The sequence below is a fragment of the Lepus europaeus genome, chromosome 7 (assembly GCF_033115175.1).
Source record: "Lepus europaeus isolate LE1 chromosome 7, mLepTim1.pri, whole genome shotgun sequence".
Classification (NCBI taxonomy): domain Eukaryota; kingdom Metazoa; phylum Chordata; class Mammalia; order Lagomorpha; family Leporidae; genus Lepus; species Lepus europaeus.
In genome coordinates, this window is record NC_084833.1 from 53262196 (window position 1) to 53281218 (window position 19023).

Here is a 19023-nt window from a genome sequence, read left to right on the forward strand (position 1 = left end):
TTCTGTGGTGTACTGGGTGAAATCGCCACCTGCAATGCCAGCATCCCATGTGGGCACCGGTTCGAGTCCTGGCTGCTCCACTTCTGATCCAGCTCTCTGCTATGGCCCGGGAAGGCAGTGGAGGATGGCCCAAGTCCCTGGGCACCTGTACCCACATGGGAGAACCGGAGGAAGCTCCTGGCTCCTGGCTTTGAATTGGCACAGCTCTTACCATTGCCATCCAGGGAGTGAACCAGTAGATGGAAGACCTCTCACTCTTTCTCTCAATCTGCCTCTCTGTAACTCTGCCTTTCAAATAAATAAATAAATCTTTTTTTTTAAAGAAAGTAAAAGTATTAAAGTATTTTTAACACAGTAATAATAACGACCATTCTGATATGACACTTCGCAATTTTTTCACAAACTGCACATATTTTTCCTTTAATGCTCACAACCCTGTTAAACAGGTATGAAGACCCCCAGATAACGAGATAAGACTATCATAAGATGAATAACTATAAAATGGTCTAAACTTCTTAACTTATAATTACTGAACAACCTATTCTATATCAAGGGTTCTTAACACAGAGTCCAGAAACTACACAATTTTGCTTACATTTGTTTGCTCAAGGTCCTATAGAGTATAAGGCCCCTGAGGATAAGTAATTTGTCTGCTGTGGACTGGTCCTTTTGCCAAGGAAATCTGAATGTTTTCATATTTTTCCAGTTCAAAAATTCCAAAAGATGGGGCCAATGTTGCAGCACAGAGGATTAAGCCAAAACCTGCAATGCTAGAATCTATATGAGCAGTGGTTCGAGTCCTGGCTGCTCCACACCTGGGAAAGCAGTGGAAAATGATGGCCCAAGGACTAGGGAGTGGAGAACCAGATGAGCTCCTGACTCCTGGCTTCTGCCTTGGCCCAGTTCCAGCTGCTGTGGCCATTTGGGGAGTCAACCAGCAGATGGAAGATCTCTCTCTCTCTCCCCCTCTCTCCCTCTGTAACTCTGCCTTTCAAATAAATGAATCTTTTAAGAAACAGTAGTTCTAAATGAGCCTATGTTCATCATCACTAACTCACATAATGAGGCATATGTTTATCACCTTATCTTCCGAATCTGTCCCCTCACCTTACTCCTGTTTCTCTCTCTCTCTTTTTTTTAAACTTTTATTTAATGAATATAAATTTCCAAAGTACAGCTTATGGATTACAATGGCTCCCCCCCCCCCATAACTTCCCTCCCACCCGCAACCCTCCCCTTTCCCGCTCCCTCTCCCCTTCCGTTCACATCAAGATTCATTTTCAATTCTCTTTATATACAGAAGATCAGTATCCTGTTTCTCTTAATAATCACATCACTACCTTTCTGATGATCCAGCTTTGAAACCCTTCTGGTCATCTGTGTTCTTGCTTTATCCCAGAATTTAGCAATGCTATATATATATATATGTGTGTGTGTGTGTGTGTGTGTGTGTGTGTGTGTGTGTGTATAAAATTCTCTCATTTCCAGTCACTTGCTTTCACCTGAATTATTTCACCAGCTGCCTCATCTCCATTCCTGATTCTCTCTCAGTCTATCTGGAACTAGTCTAGTGACACCAGACTTAAAATTCTACATCACAGATCTGATCAATCATACCACTCAAAAAATCTACCTCCTACTGCTCACACCAAAGACAGCCCAAACTTTGTGCTTACTATATAAAATCCTCCATGAAATGAACTGAACATACACTCCCAAGCCTATTTTTACAGTGACCCAGCCAAACATACAAGCTGTTATGTGTACTTGCCTCACTCTCTGCTCAATTTGTTTCTTTTATTTGAAATGCCCTTCTTTACTAAGTACAGTTGTCTCCTAGCTATAAAATTTTGACTTCTTGAGGTAGAAACTATATCCTGCCTCTAACACTGTGCTTTGTAAACATGTCAAACACTCAAAATAATCACTGGCCAGTTTGAAAACTTACCTTTGAAATCAGTTGTTTGAACTCTGTAACTGTCTGATTTAAGTAAGCACGAACAGTTATGGGAACAGCTACAGATTCTGCCTTTAGATCAACAACGTGAACTTTCACCATCACTTCTGTCACATTTGAGGACATAAAAACATAACTGGAGGTTATTTTTTAATCCATTTCACATGAGCAATACATTTTTAATGTGTGTCTAACAGATGGCAAAGATACCATTTTCAAGATGGTAGATGTGTGTTACACATGTAAAATACATTTCAGAACTTCTCTTTCACAATTTAACACAATACTAGCAAATATATATAAAGAAATGGAACTGAGGCTCACAAAAAAGTCATCTCGTATCTCTTTTTAAAATGTTAAATAGTAGTCATCATTAGCAAGTATTATTTTTTACCTTTATATCTCCTATAGAAGAAAGATTTTTAAAAATAAGCATTTAGTTTCCTTGTAAAATATAAAATCACTGTCAAATGTATCAAGCATATTATAAAAACACTAATGTAAAGTTCCAAAAACAGGCAAAACCACAATACTAAGTAAATATAAGTAACCACAAAGTGCAACTGGTCCGCGGGGACACAGCCCCACACACCTGCTTATGAAACCCCTGCATCATGTCACTCATGGCCTTCTTCATAATCAACGTCCTCCCTCACAGTAATACTCTCCATGTCTTACGGAGAATTCTGCACAAAAACTGGTTATGTGTCTGTTTTTTCACTCAAATGCTTCATATTATAACAGAATACCATCTTCCCCTCTCTGTTTTCAGGGTATGCTGATACCTAAACTTTTAGCTTCTTTTTTTTTTACAGATTTATTTATTAATTTGAAAGGTAGAGTTACACAGAGAGAGAAGGAGAGGCAGAGAGAGAGAGTGAGAAGAAGAGTCTTCCTTCCACTGGTTCATTCCCCAAATGGCGGCAACGGCCAGAGCTGCACTGATTCGAAAACAGGAGCCAGGAGCTCCTTCTGGGTCTCCCAAGCTTTCCCAGGCTACAGCAGAGAGCTGGATCAGAAGTGGAGCAGCCGGGACTCGAACCGGCACCCATATGGGATGCTGGTACTGCAGGTGGTGGCTTTACCCACTATGCCACAGCACTGGCCCCAAATTTTAGTTTCTTAGAAATGAATAATCTTCAGCCGGCGCCGCGGCTCACTAGGCTAATCCTCCACCTTGCGGCGCCGGCACACCGGGTTCTAGTCCCGGTCGGGGCACCGATCCTGTCCCGGTTGCCCCTCTTCCAGGCCAGCTCTCTGCTGTGGCCAGGGAGTGCAGTGGAGGATGGCCCAAGTGCTTGGGCCCTGCACCCCATGGGAGACCAGGATAAGCCCCTGGCTCCTGCCATCGGATCAGCGCGGTGCGCCGGCCGCAGCGTGCCTACCACGGCGGCCATTGGAGGGTGAACCAACGGCAAAAAGGAAGACCTTTCTCTCTGTCTCTCTCTCACTGTCCACTCTGCCTGTCAAAAAACAACAACAACAACAAAAAACAAAACAAAAACAAAAAACAAAAAAAAGAAATGAATAATCTTCAAATACAACACTTAACAGACAGTTACTCTGTTTTTACTTCTGGTATTATATGTTAATCCTCACTTTTTCCCCTATGTTGCTAATCTGACACAGCATTCTGACTAAAATCTTGATATTAACAAGTGAAGGAGATTACAGGGATCTTACAGTTCACACTCACAGTTAGAGGTCCTTTTTAAACAAAATAGCGTTTTTTGCTTACTTCTGCTATATTTTAATCATTATCTTTTTTTCTATCTAAAAATATGGACTCTACAGATAGGATAGAGTTTGACTGAAATAGGCATTATCAGGTTTTCAGAAACGAAATTTCCCCACTTAAATAGATTCCTTGAAAGAAAACTCTACTTGACCTACTTTTGGAAAGATACGTTTTTATAATAAGGAGGTTCATAGTATCCACTGAGGAAAATAATCTGAAAGGGCAGAATAAGGTTTTGTTGGGGCCGGTGCTATGGCATAGCGGGTAAAGCTGCCGTCTGCAGCGTTGGCATCCCATATTGGCACCAGTTTAAGTCCCAGCTAATCCACTTCTGATCCAGCTCTCTGCTATGGCCTGGGAAAACAGTAGAACATGGAGCAAGTGCTTGGGCCTCTGCACTCACGTGGGAGACTGGAAGAATCTCCTGGATTCGGATTGGCCCAGCTCCAGCTGTTGGGGGCATTTGGGGAGTTAACCAGTGGATGGAAGACTCTCTCTGCCTCTGCCTCTCTGTAACTCTGCCTTTCAAATAAATAAATAAATCTTTAAGAGAAAGAATTCTGTAAAATAAATTAAAACATTTTGATTTTCTCCTATTTATTACAATCTATATACAGTGATTACTAGAAAATTCTGGACATGAGAAAGACAAGGTAACTGTCTTTAGGGACTGCTTTGGATAAACTAGGAATGTATTTTGCTTTCCAATTGGTCTCAAAGGAAGAAAACAGTAACAACAATGCATTGAGTGAATATAATAGATTTAATGAAGAAAGACAAGGCCGAATTCTTGGAACCAGAAGAAGTGGAGAAGACAGAGAAACGTCTTTTTTTTTTTTATTTTTTTTATTTTTTTATTTTTGACAGGCAGAGTGGACAGTGAGAGAGAGACAGAGAGAAAGGTCTTCCTTTTGCCGTTGGTTCACCCTCCAATGGCCGCCGCGGTAGCGCGCTGCGGCCGGCGCACCGCACTGTTCCGATGGCAGGAGCCAGGTGCTTATCCTGGTCTCCCATGGGGTGCAGAGCCCAAACACTTGGGCTGTCCTCCACTGCACTCCCTGGCCACAGCAGAGAGCTGGCCTGGAAGAGGGGCAACCGGGACAGGATCGGTGCCCCGACCGGGACTAGAACCCGGTGTGCCGGCGCCGCAAGGCGGAGGATTAGCCTGTTGAGCCACGATACTGACAGTGTTGGGGTTACAAAAATACCCTTCCAAAGAGATCCTGAAAACGCAGACCCTTGAATGACATGGTTTGAATTACACAGGTCCACTTCCATGTGTTTTTTTTTTTTGGCATAGGGGGAAAGATCTGTGATAATTTTAAAAAACTCACAGACCTATTGCATAACTTAGAAATATCTAAAACATTAAGAAAAGTATGTTACAAGTACATAAAAATATGTAGATAATTGTCTATTTTATCATTTATTACCATAAAAATCTAGTATGAAAAGTTAACATTTTCAAAACTTATGCACACAAACACAGCTCATATATGTTTTTTTCTGCAGTTGAGAAAAATGTAAATAAAGATGCAGCACTACATTATAACTGCACAAAAATTATCTGTATTATGTGCTGCACTACGGTAATAATCCTGAAGCCACTTCCTGTTACTACTGTGGTGAGCTCACTCAAGTGTTACGAGTATCCACTTAAAATGTGGTACGATGCTAATCATCTCTGCATGAGTAGTTCCTCTCTCCAATAAATTATGCATGGTAGCAAAAAGTGATCTCTTGTGGTTCTTATGTATTTTTCATCATATGTAATACACACAACATACAAAGGACGTGTTAATCAACTGTTTATATTATGGGTAAGGCTTCCAGTCAAGAATAAGCTATTAGAAGTTAGGAGATTAATGCCCCGGACTTCCACCTTGTCCAAGGGTTGACTATATTTCTGAGACTTTATGGCAATACACTTCTTTGAACCAAGGTTTGGGGATAGGAGGCAAAAGAATAGGAGAACAGAGTCAGGGACAGAGAGACAGACAGATGGTCCTAAGAGACAAGCTGTAACTTTAGAGATTTACTGCATCTTTAGAATGATTCAATACTAAATCATTCAGTTCTACATATTCAAGAAATTCTGTTGCTGTTAGTTTTTTAAATTCTGTGTATTGCTCTCAGAAAGTAACCCAGAAATTAATTTCAAAGTCCAAACGTGTCAAAATTACTCTACATTATAAGAACATATTGAAAATTCTAAATTACATTCACTTTCGAAAACAAAAATCTTTTCATGACAATTTTTAAGTACACTGTAACTCAAACTACTGAAAAACTGCTTACCTCCAGGTTTGTAAGACTGGAAAACTTGATCAGGCTTTCTTGTCTCCAATAGCAGATCAAACATATATGTTGATTTGACTCCACCTAGTAGAAGTCCCATTGGAGTATCTTCTTCTCCTTCATATGATCGTTCTAGATAATCATGAAACTCATCATACTTCACAAGGCGACAACAATCCAGAGGTATTACCTCTTCTAAATCCATCATCTAAAAGAAAACAACCCCCACAGCAAAAAGAAAAAAAAAATATATCTATATAAAGTGTTTAAGTCTGCTATGTAATAATTCTACATTAAGTCCTAACACACAATAAAAGCCATGTTTATAATATGCATCCAAGTTAAAGGAAGAAATTAAATTTATTTTAAAATTACCATGTTTCATCATCCCTCAAATGATACAAACTGTGCACATTCTAAACTTTAGTTGCACTCAAAATCAATGCATTATTATTTATTGTTCTGTAATCACAAAGTTGGAACCCTAAGAGGAAAACAAGGAGCTAACCAATTAGAATGTGTATCTTTTGTTTTCACAATCCACTCTGGAGAAGCGATAATAAGTGGATCTCATAACATCTTCCTAAGTATGGCAGGGCAACAGATCTCTTTAGGTTACCACAAAGGCTGCAGCTTTGATGTCTTTCAAGGGTCACTCCATTCCTCCACAGACATCCCCTTTAATATTGGCCTCCATAGGACCTATAGCTCCCAGCATGGGCATTTCTATCCAAAAATTGCCCTTTAGCACATGTCACTGGTAGACTTAATGTAACCTGGAAGCAATATGTCTTGAGAGGACAATAAGCTTCCTAGAAGGGAATCTTGCATGGAAGTAGTCAACGTCCACTTAAAGCTTGTGATAATGACTCTAAACACAGCGTTGCAAGCCTTGGGATGTCCCCACTGATCTCCACTCACCCTCTACTCTCATTCAAAACTGATTTCTCTCTTCTGTTTGATAGTTTTTATTTATGAACTTTTACTTCCTATTTTCAAGACAATGTTTCCTTCCCACATTAAAAACTACAGAATATTGATACCTTTGTTGCTATCACTGGTTGACCTTATCATGGAAAACAGTTTTGTTGCTAAGCCATTTGCTCCACTTTGGTCTCACTACAGTTTTGTGGGGCTGCAGCTCACAGCTCATGATGCTACGTGTAAAGGATTTGTTGCATAATCAGGCAAGTCCAGAGCCAGCCATTCATTTGGTTTGTTCATTCACAGACCCACTCAATTTTTTGATTCTCCTATAGACCAGGCAAGAGTACTAAAACTGCAAGGGTGAGCAAAACCAGAGTGGTCTTTACCCTTGTTAGAGGAGAGGATACTAAAATAACACATTTGACAAGTGGTTCTCAAGCTTTAGTATGCCTAAGAATCGCCTGAGATACTTGTTTAAAATGTGTATTGCCAGGCTCTAACAAAAAAAATTCTAATTCACTTGCAGGTATTAGCATTTTTAATAAGACTAGGATTCTGGTGTAGGCTGGGCTGGATCACAATTTGAGAAAAAAGTCACCTATCTTGTGTGCTGTTTTTACTTCTCTCGTGGGCTCTACATATAATTATATATGAAATGGTTTAGCATGTAATGTTTTTCTCTAGGTATTGACTATCCATGTCAGCCAAGTTCTGGTAATGATTACAGACAGAGGGGGTGAAAAAAGAATCTGTCCCTCAGTATCACAAATGCTATTTAGAATGGTCAAAGAGTGCTTCCCTTTCTACGTACTATTCAAACCCGCTGATAATTTTCCATATTCTTAGGATAAAACGCAAACTTCTATTCCTACAACGTCTGTAATTTCATTTTATGCTACTCTACATTCCTCAAGGCAGCCTGCACACACTACTGCTCTTCACAGTTTCTTGCATGTGCCAAGCACTTCCTCACCTCAGATTGTCTTCTTTAACTTTATGCAGAGCTGTCCCCTTCTCAAAGTTGAAGGCTCAGAATAAACCATGTCAATACACTTAGGCTACCCAACACTGAAATTATTTACAGTATTTAAACAATAAAATAACTGCAGATTGTGATGTTTAGATAATTTTTCTTTTTTTTCCCAGCAGATTATAAATTCCTTGAAGACACGGACCATGGTCTTTTTCCTGATCTCTCTTGTGTATCCTGCTGTCTTGCTCATTAGGGAATCTCTCAGGCCTCATACAATAGGTAACTCAATAAATATCTGCTAATTGAACAGAAAGAACACATATTTTGTTTCTAATACAATTCTGAGTTCTAGAAAGTCTGAAGTGGTCTTCAGAGTAAGAAAATTCTCAAGATCAACTGTCTATGTTCTGAAACAGATATAAACTGTACGAGATGTATGAATTAATAGGCTATCAAAGTTACTGTAAATGTTTCTATTATTATTATAATAAAAACCTGTGAAATCAATATTATATGAGCTATCAATTTAGTGAAATTAAACATACCTTGTAAGCCATTTCTACTGCTTCCTTTAAGGTCTTATCTTTATGAACCTCCAATTTATTTTCCATCATTACTTGCTTCACAGGATGCAAACAGAATAATTTTATCTAGAAAAAGTAAAGTATCATCATTATCAATCCAGTTTATTAACAAAGTTTACTTTTTGAATACATGATTTTTCCTAATTGCCAAAATACTGTGATTAAAAATTTTTATTTACTTATTTATTTTCATTTGAAAGGTAGAGAGAAAGAGACAAGCAGAAACAGAGAGATATCTAAAATGCTTAAGAGCTGGGCCTACGCCACGCCAAAGCCAGGAGCCCAGAACTGCATTCAGGTCTCCCATTTGGATGGCAAAGAACCAACCACCTGACCCACCATCTACTGCCTCCCAGAGTGTGTATCAGCAGGAAGCTGAATCAGAAGCATAGTAGCCAGGACTTGACCCAGGCATATTGATATTGGATGTGAGTGTCCTAAATGGAAACTTAACCACCACATCAAACACACTATGAAATAACTAAAAAAAAAATAAAATTGAGATAATTCTTTCTTGTGTCTACATTTCTCACTTGATTGAATATGTCTCCTATCAAAAAATTCAAAAACATTAATTTTAACTACTCATTTCTGTATAAGCATGTATCATAACTTTTGTAATCATTCTCCAACTGATAAGCCCTCAAGATGTTTCCAATATTTTCTTGGTTTGGAAAATACTATGATGAATATCCTTGTGGTCAAGATTTTTTTTTACAGTGTCTGTGGTTATGTCATTAGCAATATTTCCATAAGAGAAGGTATATAAAAGATACTGAATCTGCTTAAGGATCTTGATAAGTGCTTCTCAGTTTTTACTTAAAGATTTTAATGATTTATTCTTCTCATGGTAGGATGAGAATGACCACCTCAATATAACTTCACCAGCCCCAAACACTATCACTTGTATTATTAGGTATTTATGCATAAAATCAAATCAAGTTTTACCTTTGTAGTTAAGTTGCTATCAGGGGTAGGGAATGTCTGGCCCACGAAATCATTTGGTCTGACCCCACCAAGGAAACCTGCAGTTGGGACTCAAAATTAGGTAAATTTATAGCAGGCTAATTTTTAAGTTCATAATTTTGTATGGCTGTGAATGATATTATAAATATCCAGTGCCCCGGGTTCTGGTCCCAGTTGGGGCACCAGATTTTGTCCCAGTTGCTCCTCTTCCAGTCCAGCTCTCTGCTGTGGCCCAGGAGGGCGGTGGAGGATGGCCCAGGTGCTTGGGCCTTGTGCCCGCATGGGAGACCAGGAGGAGATGCCTGGCTCCTGGCTTCGGCTTGGCACAGCGCGCCAGCCGTGGTGGCCATTTGTGGGGTGAACTGGCGGAGGGGGGACCTTTCTCTCTGTCTCTCTCTCTCACTGTCTGGCTCTGCCTGTCAAAAAACAAAACAAAACAAAACAAAACAAAAAAACACATCCAATTGGCCCTTGGCAGAAAAAAGACTTTCCATTCCTGCTACATGATCATGATGGCATAACTGTTTGCAGACTTAATCTAATGAGCTAATTTTAAGAAAAGCATTTAAGCAAACTTAGCACTTTTCAATTAAAAGCACACCTAACCTTGCATGTGTTGCGTTCAATTTCTCGTTGCCTCTTTTCTTGTTCTTCCAATTCTCTCTCTCTCTGCACCAGGTTTCTAATATGTTCTGGATATTCATCCACCTCTAAAAACTCTATTAATAAAAACATGAGAAGACAGTGTCACTGAAATCAAGCTTTATTCACTCTGTTCTACTCTGCTGCCATATTATACACCTGGTATTAGAACATTCGTGGAAATGTATCTCAATTATCCCATCTCAATCTGGAACATAAGCTTCTTCCAGACAAAGGTAAAGAGTACTGAAAATGATACGTGCTCAGTTGTTGTATTTTAAAAAGTTATATACCTATCCATAAAAGCCCCTGGATCCAGAACAACTAGAGTATATACAGATTTTAAGATGGGAAGATTTTAAGATGGGAAACTCCCTCTAAAATTCAAAAACAACTAATTTCTGTCTTTAAACTGTGCCACCATCTTCAAATTGTGTAACCTTGAGCAGGTTTACTTCTCTAGACCTAGTTTTCTTTAGCTAATAACACCTACCCTATAAAGTTACTTGGGATATAATATTTAATAAATGTTGTTGCTGTTCTAAAACAATGCTATTTATGTTATTATTCTCATATATTATTATCTTTACTTTGTCCTCAAAGTACTCTTTTAACTGCTTCCTACCCAAAGAAGGCAGTCACAAAACTCCTAACTTTATCTGTTCCAGTCTTCCCTCCTTGTGCTGTAAGATTCATATGAATACAGGAAAAGTGATCACTCTTTCTGAGGTTACTTTTAAACAACCATTTAAAGGAAAACAGTATATGCAAGGAGTGGTTATCACTGACCTACACGTGAATTATCTTACAAATTTTTAAAAATGATAAAAACTTCATATTAACTCAAAGTATTAAAGGTTAACAATATAAGACTATGAAACTACTTAATGAATTTAATGATTATTTGACATTAAACAGGGAGGACAATTCATACCATAAATATGCCTTTTTGGAAAGTAAAAATTGTTTTTACAAATGAGCTCTAATTTTTAAAATATTCCATATCAACTCCTACAGCGCCCTCTGGTGCTTCATCACAAAATCAAAGGAAGAGTTACTGGAAGGCTGGGTCCGCACAGGTCAATGAATCACAATCTTAGTTTGCATAGAGGTGGCCATGATCTGAGACAAGTTAATCTCTGGGATACTTTCATTATGATACAATAAGAATGTTACTTCTCTCTTAAATCTCTGATCTGAAATTACTTCCTGTTATAATTTCCCTTAATTTTTTCATTAGTTCCACAATTTCTTGAACAGACACTATGTAATAGACCTTATAATACAGTTTTGTCTAAGTCTTATATCAATCTAATAAAGGTTTAAAAAATGTGAATACATTATAATGCTTAAAACAGATTCACTAATAGCATGATCATTTCTAAACAATCTTCATAATTAATACTATCAGGTACAAGAAAACTTAATTTCCTATCATGTATAAAACAAATCAGCTTGGAATACAAACCAAATTAGTTTATATTACAGATTAAAATCAAATATCCATAGGTTGACATACTTGCATTTCTTGCTGGATCTTTCAGTCTATATATCAGCATATATGCATTTGTAGAGCTGGCAGAAATATAAAAAAAAATTAATAGAGACAAAAAAAAAAGATGGTAAAGATTCCACTTCCTACCATTAAATAACTATTTTAAATTGTAAGGGTTCTTTCAAATGATTAGAAAATCATGCTACTGTTCAGGGACACATCCAAATTTAAAACATTCCAAAAAAAGGAAAAATCTACTTTGTTTTCAATTACAGATTTATGAGATTTCTCTCTTCTTGATAAAATAGTGAAGAGTAAAACCATACTGGAGTGACTGCAACAGTGAAGTTCAGAGTCAGCAAATTTTTTCTGGAGGGGCCAAAGAGTGAAATCTTGGGTTCTGCAGGGCACAATGGTTTGTGCTACAACCACTCAAAGATGTTTTTGTAGAGTGAAAGCACAGACTTATGCTATATAAACAAGTAACTATGTCCATATTCAATAAAACTTTACTCTCCAAATATGGAAATGGATGGGATTTGGCTCATGGGTTGTAGTTTCCTGATCTCTGGGTTAAGTCTTTAATGATTATGAAACACTGAGACGCTCTATTAATTCTAACTTATAAACAATAAAATTTGGGAAATGACTTTTTACCTTGCAAAAGCACTAGAATAATAGCCTCTGCTTCCTGAAGATCCACCATGCGTTTTCTTAATGTCCTCTTGTGTTATCTAGAGAGTTGTCAGATTATTTCCTTTTTTAAAATGAAATCTATAACAGCATTCTATTAAGATCAATATGTAACCCAATCTTTTAACATCACAGTTAGATGCTACATAAGATCTTCAGATACCAATTCATAATATTTAGTCATGAAGCACATATGAAGGCTTCAAGGCAAGAGGAAAATTGGTAGTCTAATTTGGGAAATATACAACAAGTCTCAAACAGACAAAGAAAGGCTGGCAATGTGGCTCAGTGGTTTAAAGGCACAGTCTGCAGCACCAGCATCGCATTTGGGTGCCGGTTGGGGACCTGGCTATTCCATGTCCAATGTAGCTCCCTGATAATGTGCCTGGAAAAGCAGCGGAGGATAACCCAAGTCCTTGGGCTCTTGCATCCATGTGGGAGACCCAGAAGAAGCTCCTGGATCCTGGCTTTGGCCAGTCCAGCCATGGCTGCCATGGCCATTTGGGGAGTGAACCAGCAGATGGAAGACCTCTCTCCTCTGTCTGTCTGTCCCTCTCTCATTGTAACATTCTGCCTTTCAAATAAATAAACAAATCGTAAAAAAAAAAAAAAAAAAGAACAATAAGCAACAGCAGAAAAATCTAATGAAGTAAAAATGGAAGGTGACATGACATGGCTCTAAAGATGTATTTCTAGACAGATTTTCCCAATTATAGTAAGACCAACTGTTGACTAGAAATATTCCTACTCCTTTCAGAACAATAATATTAAAAGATACCTCCTTACCCTGCTCACATGTTGATCATTGAAGCTGTACCACTGCTCATCACTGAATGACTTTATACAAGCATAATAATGGCCACCAGCAGCACTCCCCGAATGAACCATAACAGAGAAGAGCTCATAGATCAAGGAATTCTAAGAGGAAAACATATAAGTAACTCAGAGGACAGAAAAACATAAAACTCTTAGTTTGTCAGTGCTGTAATATGATAGTATATCATATTACTATGTATTATAAGTCCTATGTATTATAAGTCCTATGTATTATAAGTCAACTTTCCCTGAAAATGATTAAAATTTCAAGTCACCAAATTATTTTATACAAAAACAAATTCCTCAAATTTCATTCAATATATTCCTCCACGTTTTATTTATTCCATAACCTGTGAACCTATATGTAACTCTAAATATAAAGTTAAAATTTATTTATGTTCAAATAAAATAGTTGTATGATATGACATCCACACAGTGACCTACTGAATATTTCCCACTTAACATTAAGAATGAATCCCAAATTATATCTATAATAAATTAAAATTATTTCTTAATAGTTTCTTATTCTGTAAATAATTATTAATTGTTTAGAACTAAAGAGTAATTTAGGCAAATTTCAAGTATTTGTGAAAGAAAAAAAGAATGAAAAAGGAATTGATAAAATAAGTGATTTACAAATTCTTTTTTTATATATATATATATATATATATATATATATATATATTTAGGACTGTCTTTTCTTTCAAGAGCTGAGGTACTCCACAGCTACAAGCAATATGAGACCTTATAAATCAAATGCCACCATAAAATGTACAATGAAGAAGACAGAAATAGGCAAGAGTTAAAAAGTCAATTTGGGGGCTGGTGTTGTGGTGTAATAGGTTAAGCCTTTGCCTGTGTTTCCACTGCTGGCCTCCCATATGGATGCCAGCTTGTGTCCTGGCTGCTCCTCTTATGATTTAGCTCCTTGCTAGTGGCCTGGGAAAGCAGTAGAAGATGGTCCAAGTGCCTGGGCACCTGCACCCACATGGGAGACCCAGAAGAAACTCCTGGCTCCTGGCTTCAGCCCAGCTCCAGTTGTTGTGGAGTGAAACAGAAGATTGACGACTTCTGTCTGTCTCTCCCTCTCTTTGTCTATAACTCTGCTTCTCAAATAAATAAATAAATCTTAAAAAAAAAAAGATCTGTTTATCAAAGATGATCCTCCCGTTGGTAGCAAGTCTTTCTTCATTTCCTTTTCTGTAAAGAATTAGAGCTATTTCTTAGCTTAAAAAACATTTGAGCCTCCTTAAACTCTCTAGATATCGCAGCTTAATGAATTCCTACAACAAACTGCAAATTCCTTTTGTGGTTCATATTCCTAAAACTAAAATTAATCACAGTGGTGGTAGGGAGAAGGACTCAAGATTTACTTTCAATCCAGAATTTAAATGTATTAAAGCTTTAGACAACTTATATAATGTGGTAACTCCATGCTATTAAAGTGCTATGATTGTAGTTAGTACATATAGTTTATTATCATAAGTTTTCCACACATCAAATCTTTAAGAAAAAAAAAACCTCTGAAGAAACAAACAAAAAAAAAACCTGTGAAGAAACAAACTTAAGTATCCTAAAAAGAATTTCAAACACTAGACAAAACTCGATAGAGCTGAATAATATGAATAATATGATAACCAGGCCCCCCAGTAACAACAAACAAGCACAAAGAAAAAGCCTGCCAATCAAGTGCTATGCATTTTTTATGTTTCATCATAATAGTCAAACAAAATTTCTTTCCTGGAAAATTATGATGGTAGTAACTTCTATATGACAAAAATGATGGTGATTCATAGGACATGAAACATCTTCCAAATGAGAATGGTATTTATCATAAGCAAAAGATAACCCTGTCTATATGAAAGTATAAGGGTTCTCAAAGGCAATAATAATAAGTACTAAGGAGAGTAATGGTTACTTCATCCAAACCTAGAATGATAATTGTAAATTAAAAAACATTCTAACATTCTATTCTCTTTTAATACTTTTTGTCAAAGCACTACATTACTCAAATAAAAAGGGTATAAATCTTCAAACACAGTTCTGACAAACAGAATCACAAATTTCTGCATCTGGGTAGAACAAGAGAAAGCATCTAGTCCAAACTCCTCCAAAATGTAGCCAATGAAAGGCTCACAGATTAAACGATTTCCCAAAGTGATACACCTTGTTAGCAGCTAAGTCAGAACTAAAACCTAGATCACCTAACTCTCTAATGCATGGGTAAACTAGTGAGTACTGCAGGCTTTGCAGGCCATTAGATCTGTCACCTCAGATCTCAACTCAGCCTCAGCCATTACAGCATCAAACTGACCTCAGACAACATAGGAAATAACACGAGTTGTTATGTTCCAATAAATCTTATTTTCAAAAACAGGTAGCATGAAGCAACATACCCCGAAGTTCAGAGATTACCAAGCAGTATAATTATTTTTTAAAAACCAGAAATACTCCTACATTTTGGCATTTCATATACAAATGGCATAAAACCAAAGACAAAGCAAACAATATCCAAGAAATTCAGAGAGGGAAAACACCTATCTAAACTATCTAAAGAGAAACAAGGATAAAAATTATAGCACATTTTCATTACAGAACATGAAAGCAAGAAGAGTCTAAGAATCTTCAAGCCAGTAGAATAATCCTTCAAATGTAAAGAACAGAAAGTAGAAGTCACCAGCAAATGGAAAAGTGGAAAATTCACAAGTATGTAAAAATTAAACAACACACTCTGTGAACAACCAATGGGTCACAGAGGCAAGCAGCAGAAATTAGAAAACATCCTGAAACAAGTGAAAATGAAAATGAAACACACCAAAAACTTACATAATGTAGCAAAAGTAGTACTAAGAAGGACACTTCTAGCAGTAAATGCACACATTAAAGAAGAAAGATCTGACTAAACAACCTAACTTTATACTTCAAGGAAAGAACCTGAGAACAAACTAAACTCAAACAAAGCAAAAGGAAGGAAATAATAAAGATTAGAGCAGAAATAGAGAACAGAAAACAAAAGCATTACTTAATACCAATATCAAAGATACTATAAGAAAAAAGGTATAAACCAATATTATTTTTTAAAAAAGATTCATTTATTTATTTGAAAGTCAGAGAGAGAGAGAGAGAGATATTTTCCATCCCCTAGTTTAAAATCCACATGATCCTCTCAAATGATAAAGAAAAAACATCTGAAAAACTCGATACCCTTTCATTATAAAAACACCCAAACAAACTAAGAGGACAGAGAAATTAACATAATAAAGACCACAAATGAAAAGCTCACAGCTTACATCATATTCAATGATGAAAAACTAAAAATTTTCCCTCGAAGATCAGCACCAAGTCAAGGACGCCCACTCTTACCACTTCTATTCTATATAGTACTGTAGTCCTAACCAGAGGAATCAAGCAAGAAAGAACAAAAGACATCCAAATAGTATAGGAAGAAATAAAATGATCTCTGTTCACAGATGACATAATCTTGTTTTCAGTAAACTCTAAAGATTCTACCAAAAAAAAAATCTATTTAAACGGATAAATTCAGCAAAGTTGCAGGATACACAAATCAACACATAAAAATATCAGTTGTGATGCAAAACACTATCAATGAACAATCTAAAAAGAAAGAAAACAACCCCATTTACAATAGCATCAGAAAGGATAAAATGTTTAGGAATAAACTTAACCAAGGAGACAGAAGACTTGTACAGCAAAACCTACAAAACACTGTGGAAAGAAAATAAAGACACAAATAATCGAAAAGATATCCTGTGTTTGTAAACTGGAAGACATAATATTATCCAAATGTTACACTACACAAAGTGATCTACAGATTTAATGTGATTTCTATAAAAATCCTAATGGCACTTTTTTTTTTCAGAATTAGAATGGAAGACCTCTCTCTCTGTCTCTATCTGTAACTCTGTCTTTCAAATAAATGCAATAAATCTTTAAAAAAAGAAGAAGAAAATACTATGGTAGTTCCTCAAAGTTGAAAGTAAAATTAACATACAATTCAGCCACACCATACCGCTTCAAAGAACTGAAAATAGAGTTTCAAACACGTATCTGCATATTCATGTTCATAGCAGCCACTATTTCCAAAAGCAACGAAATGGAAGCAATCTAAATGTCTAGTAACTAATATACAATGGAATATGAGGATACTTCAAAAAGTTCATGGAAAAATAAAAATGTCTTGGTGAAAAAAATTTGAAGTCTCTGCAAAGTTTTATCGAAACAGGCATTTTTCATGAACTTCTGAAATTTTCTTCATATGGAAGGATTTCAAATTTTTTTTGCACCAAAATAAACATTGTTTAATTCTATTTTCCAGAAACTTTTTTAAGTGTCCTTGTATTATTAGGCTTTAAAAAGGAATGAAATTATGATACCTGTTAACAATATGAATGATCTTTAAAGGCATTATGCTAAGTGAAGTAAGCTAGTTACAGGAAGACAAATACCAGGGTGAGTGTATGTGTGTGGTGGGGTATGAGCATACTGTGGCATAGCAGGTTAAGCCACCACTTTTGTTGTCCACTTTGCATACTTGAGTCTGGTTCAGGCTCCAGCTCCTTTGTTTCCCATCCAGCTTCCTGCTAATGCATATGGGAAGCAGGGAATGATAGCTTAAGTACTTGAGTTCCTGCCACCCATATGACAGATCCAGATGAAAAATTAATTTCTTTTGAAGAAAACGTCATCAGTCATACCAGCTAAAAAATTAGACAGCAGCTCAGGGATTACTTAATTCTCTTTCAATAAAAAAAAAAAAACTGTAAAACATATCTTTTCAGAGAGGGTATTTGGCATAGTTGCTAAGAGGCTGATTAGGAAGTCTGCATCCCATATCAAAGTATCTGGGTTCAATACCCTGCTCTGGCTCCTGACGCACACTCTAGCAGGCAGCAGTGATGACTCAAGTATTTGGGTTCCTCTACCATAATGGGAGACCAGCGATTGTGTACCAGTCTCTTGGCTTTGATCTAGCAGAGACTTGGCAGTTGCAGGCATTTGGGGTGTGAACCAAGGGATGGGAGCTCCCTCTGTATCTCTTTGCCCCTCTGCCTTTTAAATGAATATATTTTTAAAAAATGTCTTAAAGTACCTTTTCGAGTCCAGGTTTTGAAATCTTTTCATTTCCACTATTGTTTTCAAGGCAGATCCCTTCATCAACACCATCATCATTGGAGAAATCATTGCTCATCTGATCACTATGACAGCTTCCTTCGTTTTCTGCTCCACTGTCAGTGCAACTTTCAGTCTGAGGAGATTTCTTAATAAAACATAATGATCTTAAAACTCTGAGCCAAATACAGGGGAAATGTATTCAGCAAAACTTTTTACTTGTATACTGCTAACTTTTTCACATAGTTTGGCAACTTGTTAGTAATAAATATTTATTTTATTCTCTTAAAAGTGAAAACTTAAATAAATTTATACAAGGAAAACACGTATTTTAAAAGCATTTCTACCATGGACTTAAAATTCTAATATAAACTATAGAATTAGAATTCTATTAAGCCCTATTTCTGTTTATCTTTGCAAAGTAATATGAATTACCGTTTTTTTCAGCCAAATCCTTACAAGCAGAGAACCTGAACTCCCAAACAAGTGACTTTTATTCTCAAATCTAAAAGAACAATTAAGTCTAATACTGTTAGGTATTATAAATAATTAGGAAAATAAGACATCGGCTCTATCCTCAAGAACTTTATATTGTGGCTTATAGGAGGTAGACATACAACTTTTCTATGTTTTATAGTTTTAAAATCACATTCACATGAATTTAATTTGAGTAATTTGACTTCTTGAAAACCTCAAACAACTCTTTCTCTCTTTTCCTTTTATACCAAAAACTGTTTATTTAAATGGTTTTGGAATTCTCAAAGATGCATGCTCTTGGTATGTGCAAGATAATGCATGGAAGCT

General features: G+C 36.6%; 1 protein-coding gene across 4 annotated transcripts in view; it reads right to left on the bottom strand.

Annotated features, from left to right (window-relative positions):
• Nucleotides 1-19023, bottom strand: part of USP47 (ubiquitin specific peptidase 47) — a 113711-nt gene that overhangs the window by 18390 nt on the left and 76298 nt on the right. For 3 of the 4 annotated variants that reach the window (XM_062196495.1, XM_062196494.1, XM_062196492.1), the window contains 8 exons: nt 18200-18367; nt 13060-13191; nt 12238-12314; nt 11605-11660; nt 10050-10162; nt 8439-8543; nt 5994-6201; nt 1949-2064 (listed from right to left, as the gene is read on the bottom strand). In XM_062196495.1, the coding sequence (XP_062052479.1) occupies nt 1949-2064; nt 5994-6201; nt 8439-8543; nt 10050-10162; nt 11605-11660; nt 12238-12314; nt 13060-13191; nt 18200-18367 (975 nt within the window). The remainder of the gene's footprint in view (nt 1-1948; nt 2065-5993; nt 6202-8438; nt 8544-10049; nt 10163-11604; nt 11661-12237; nt 12315-13059; nt 13192-18199; nt 18368-19023) is intronic. The other variant, XM_062196493.1, reaches the window with a different exon arrangement.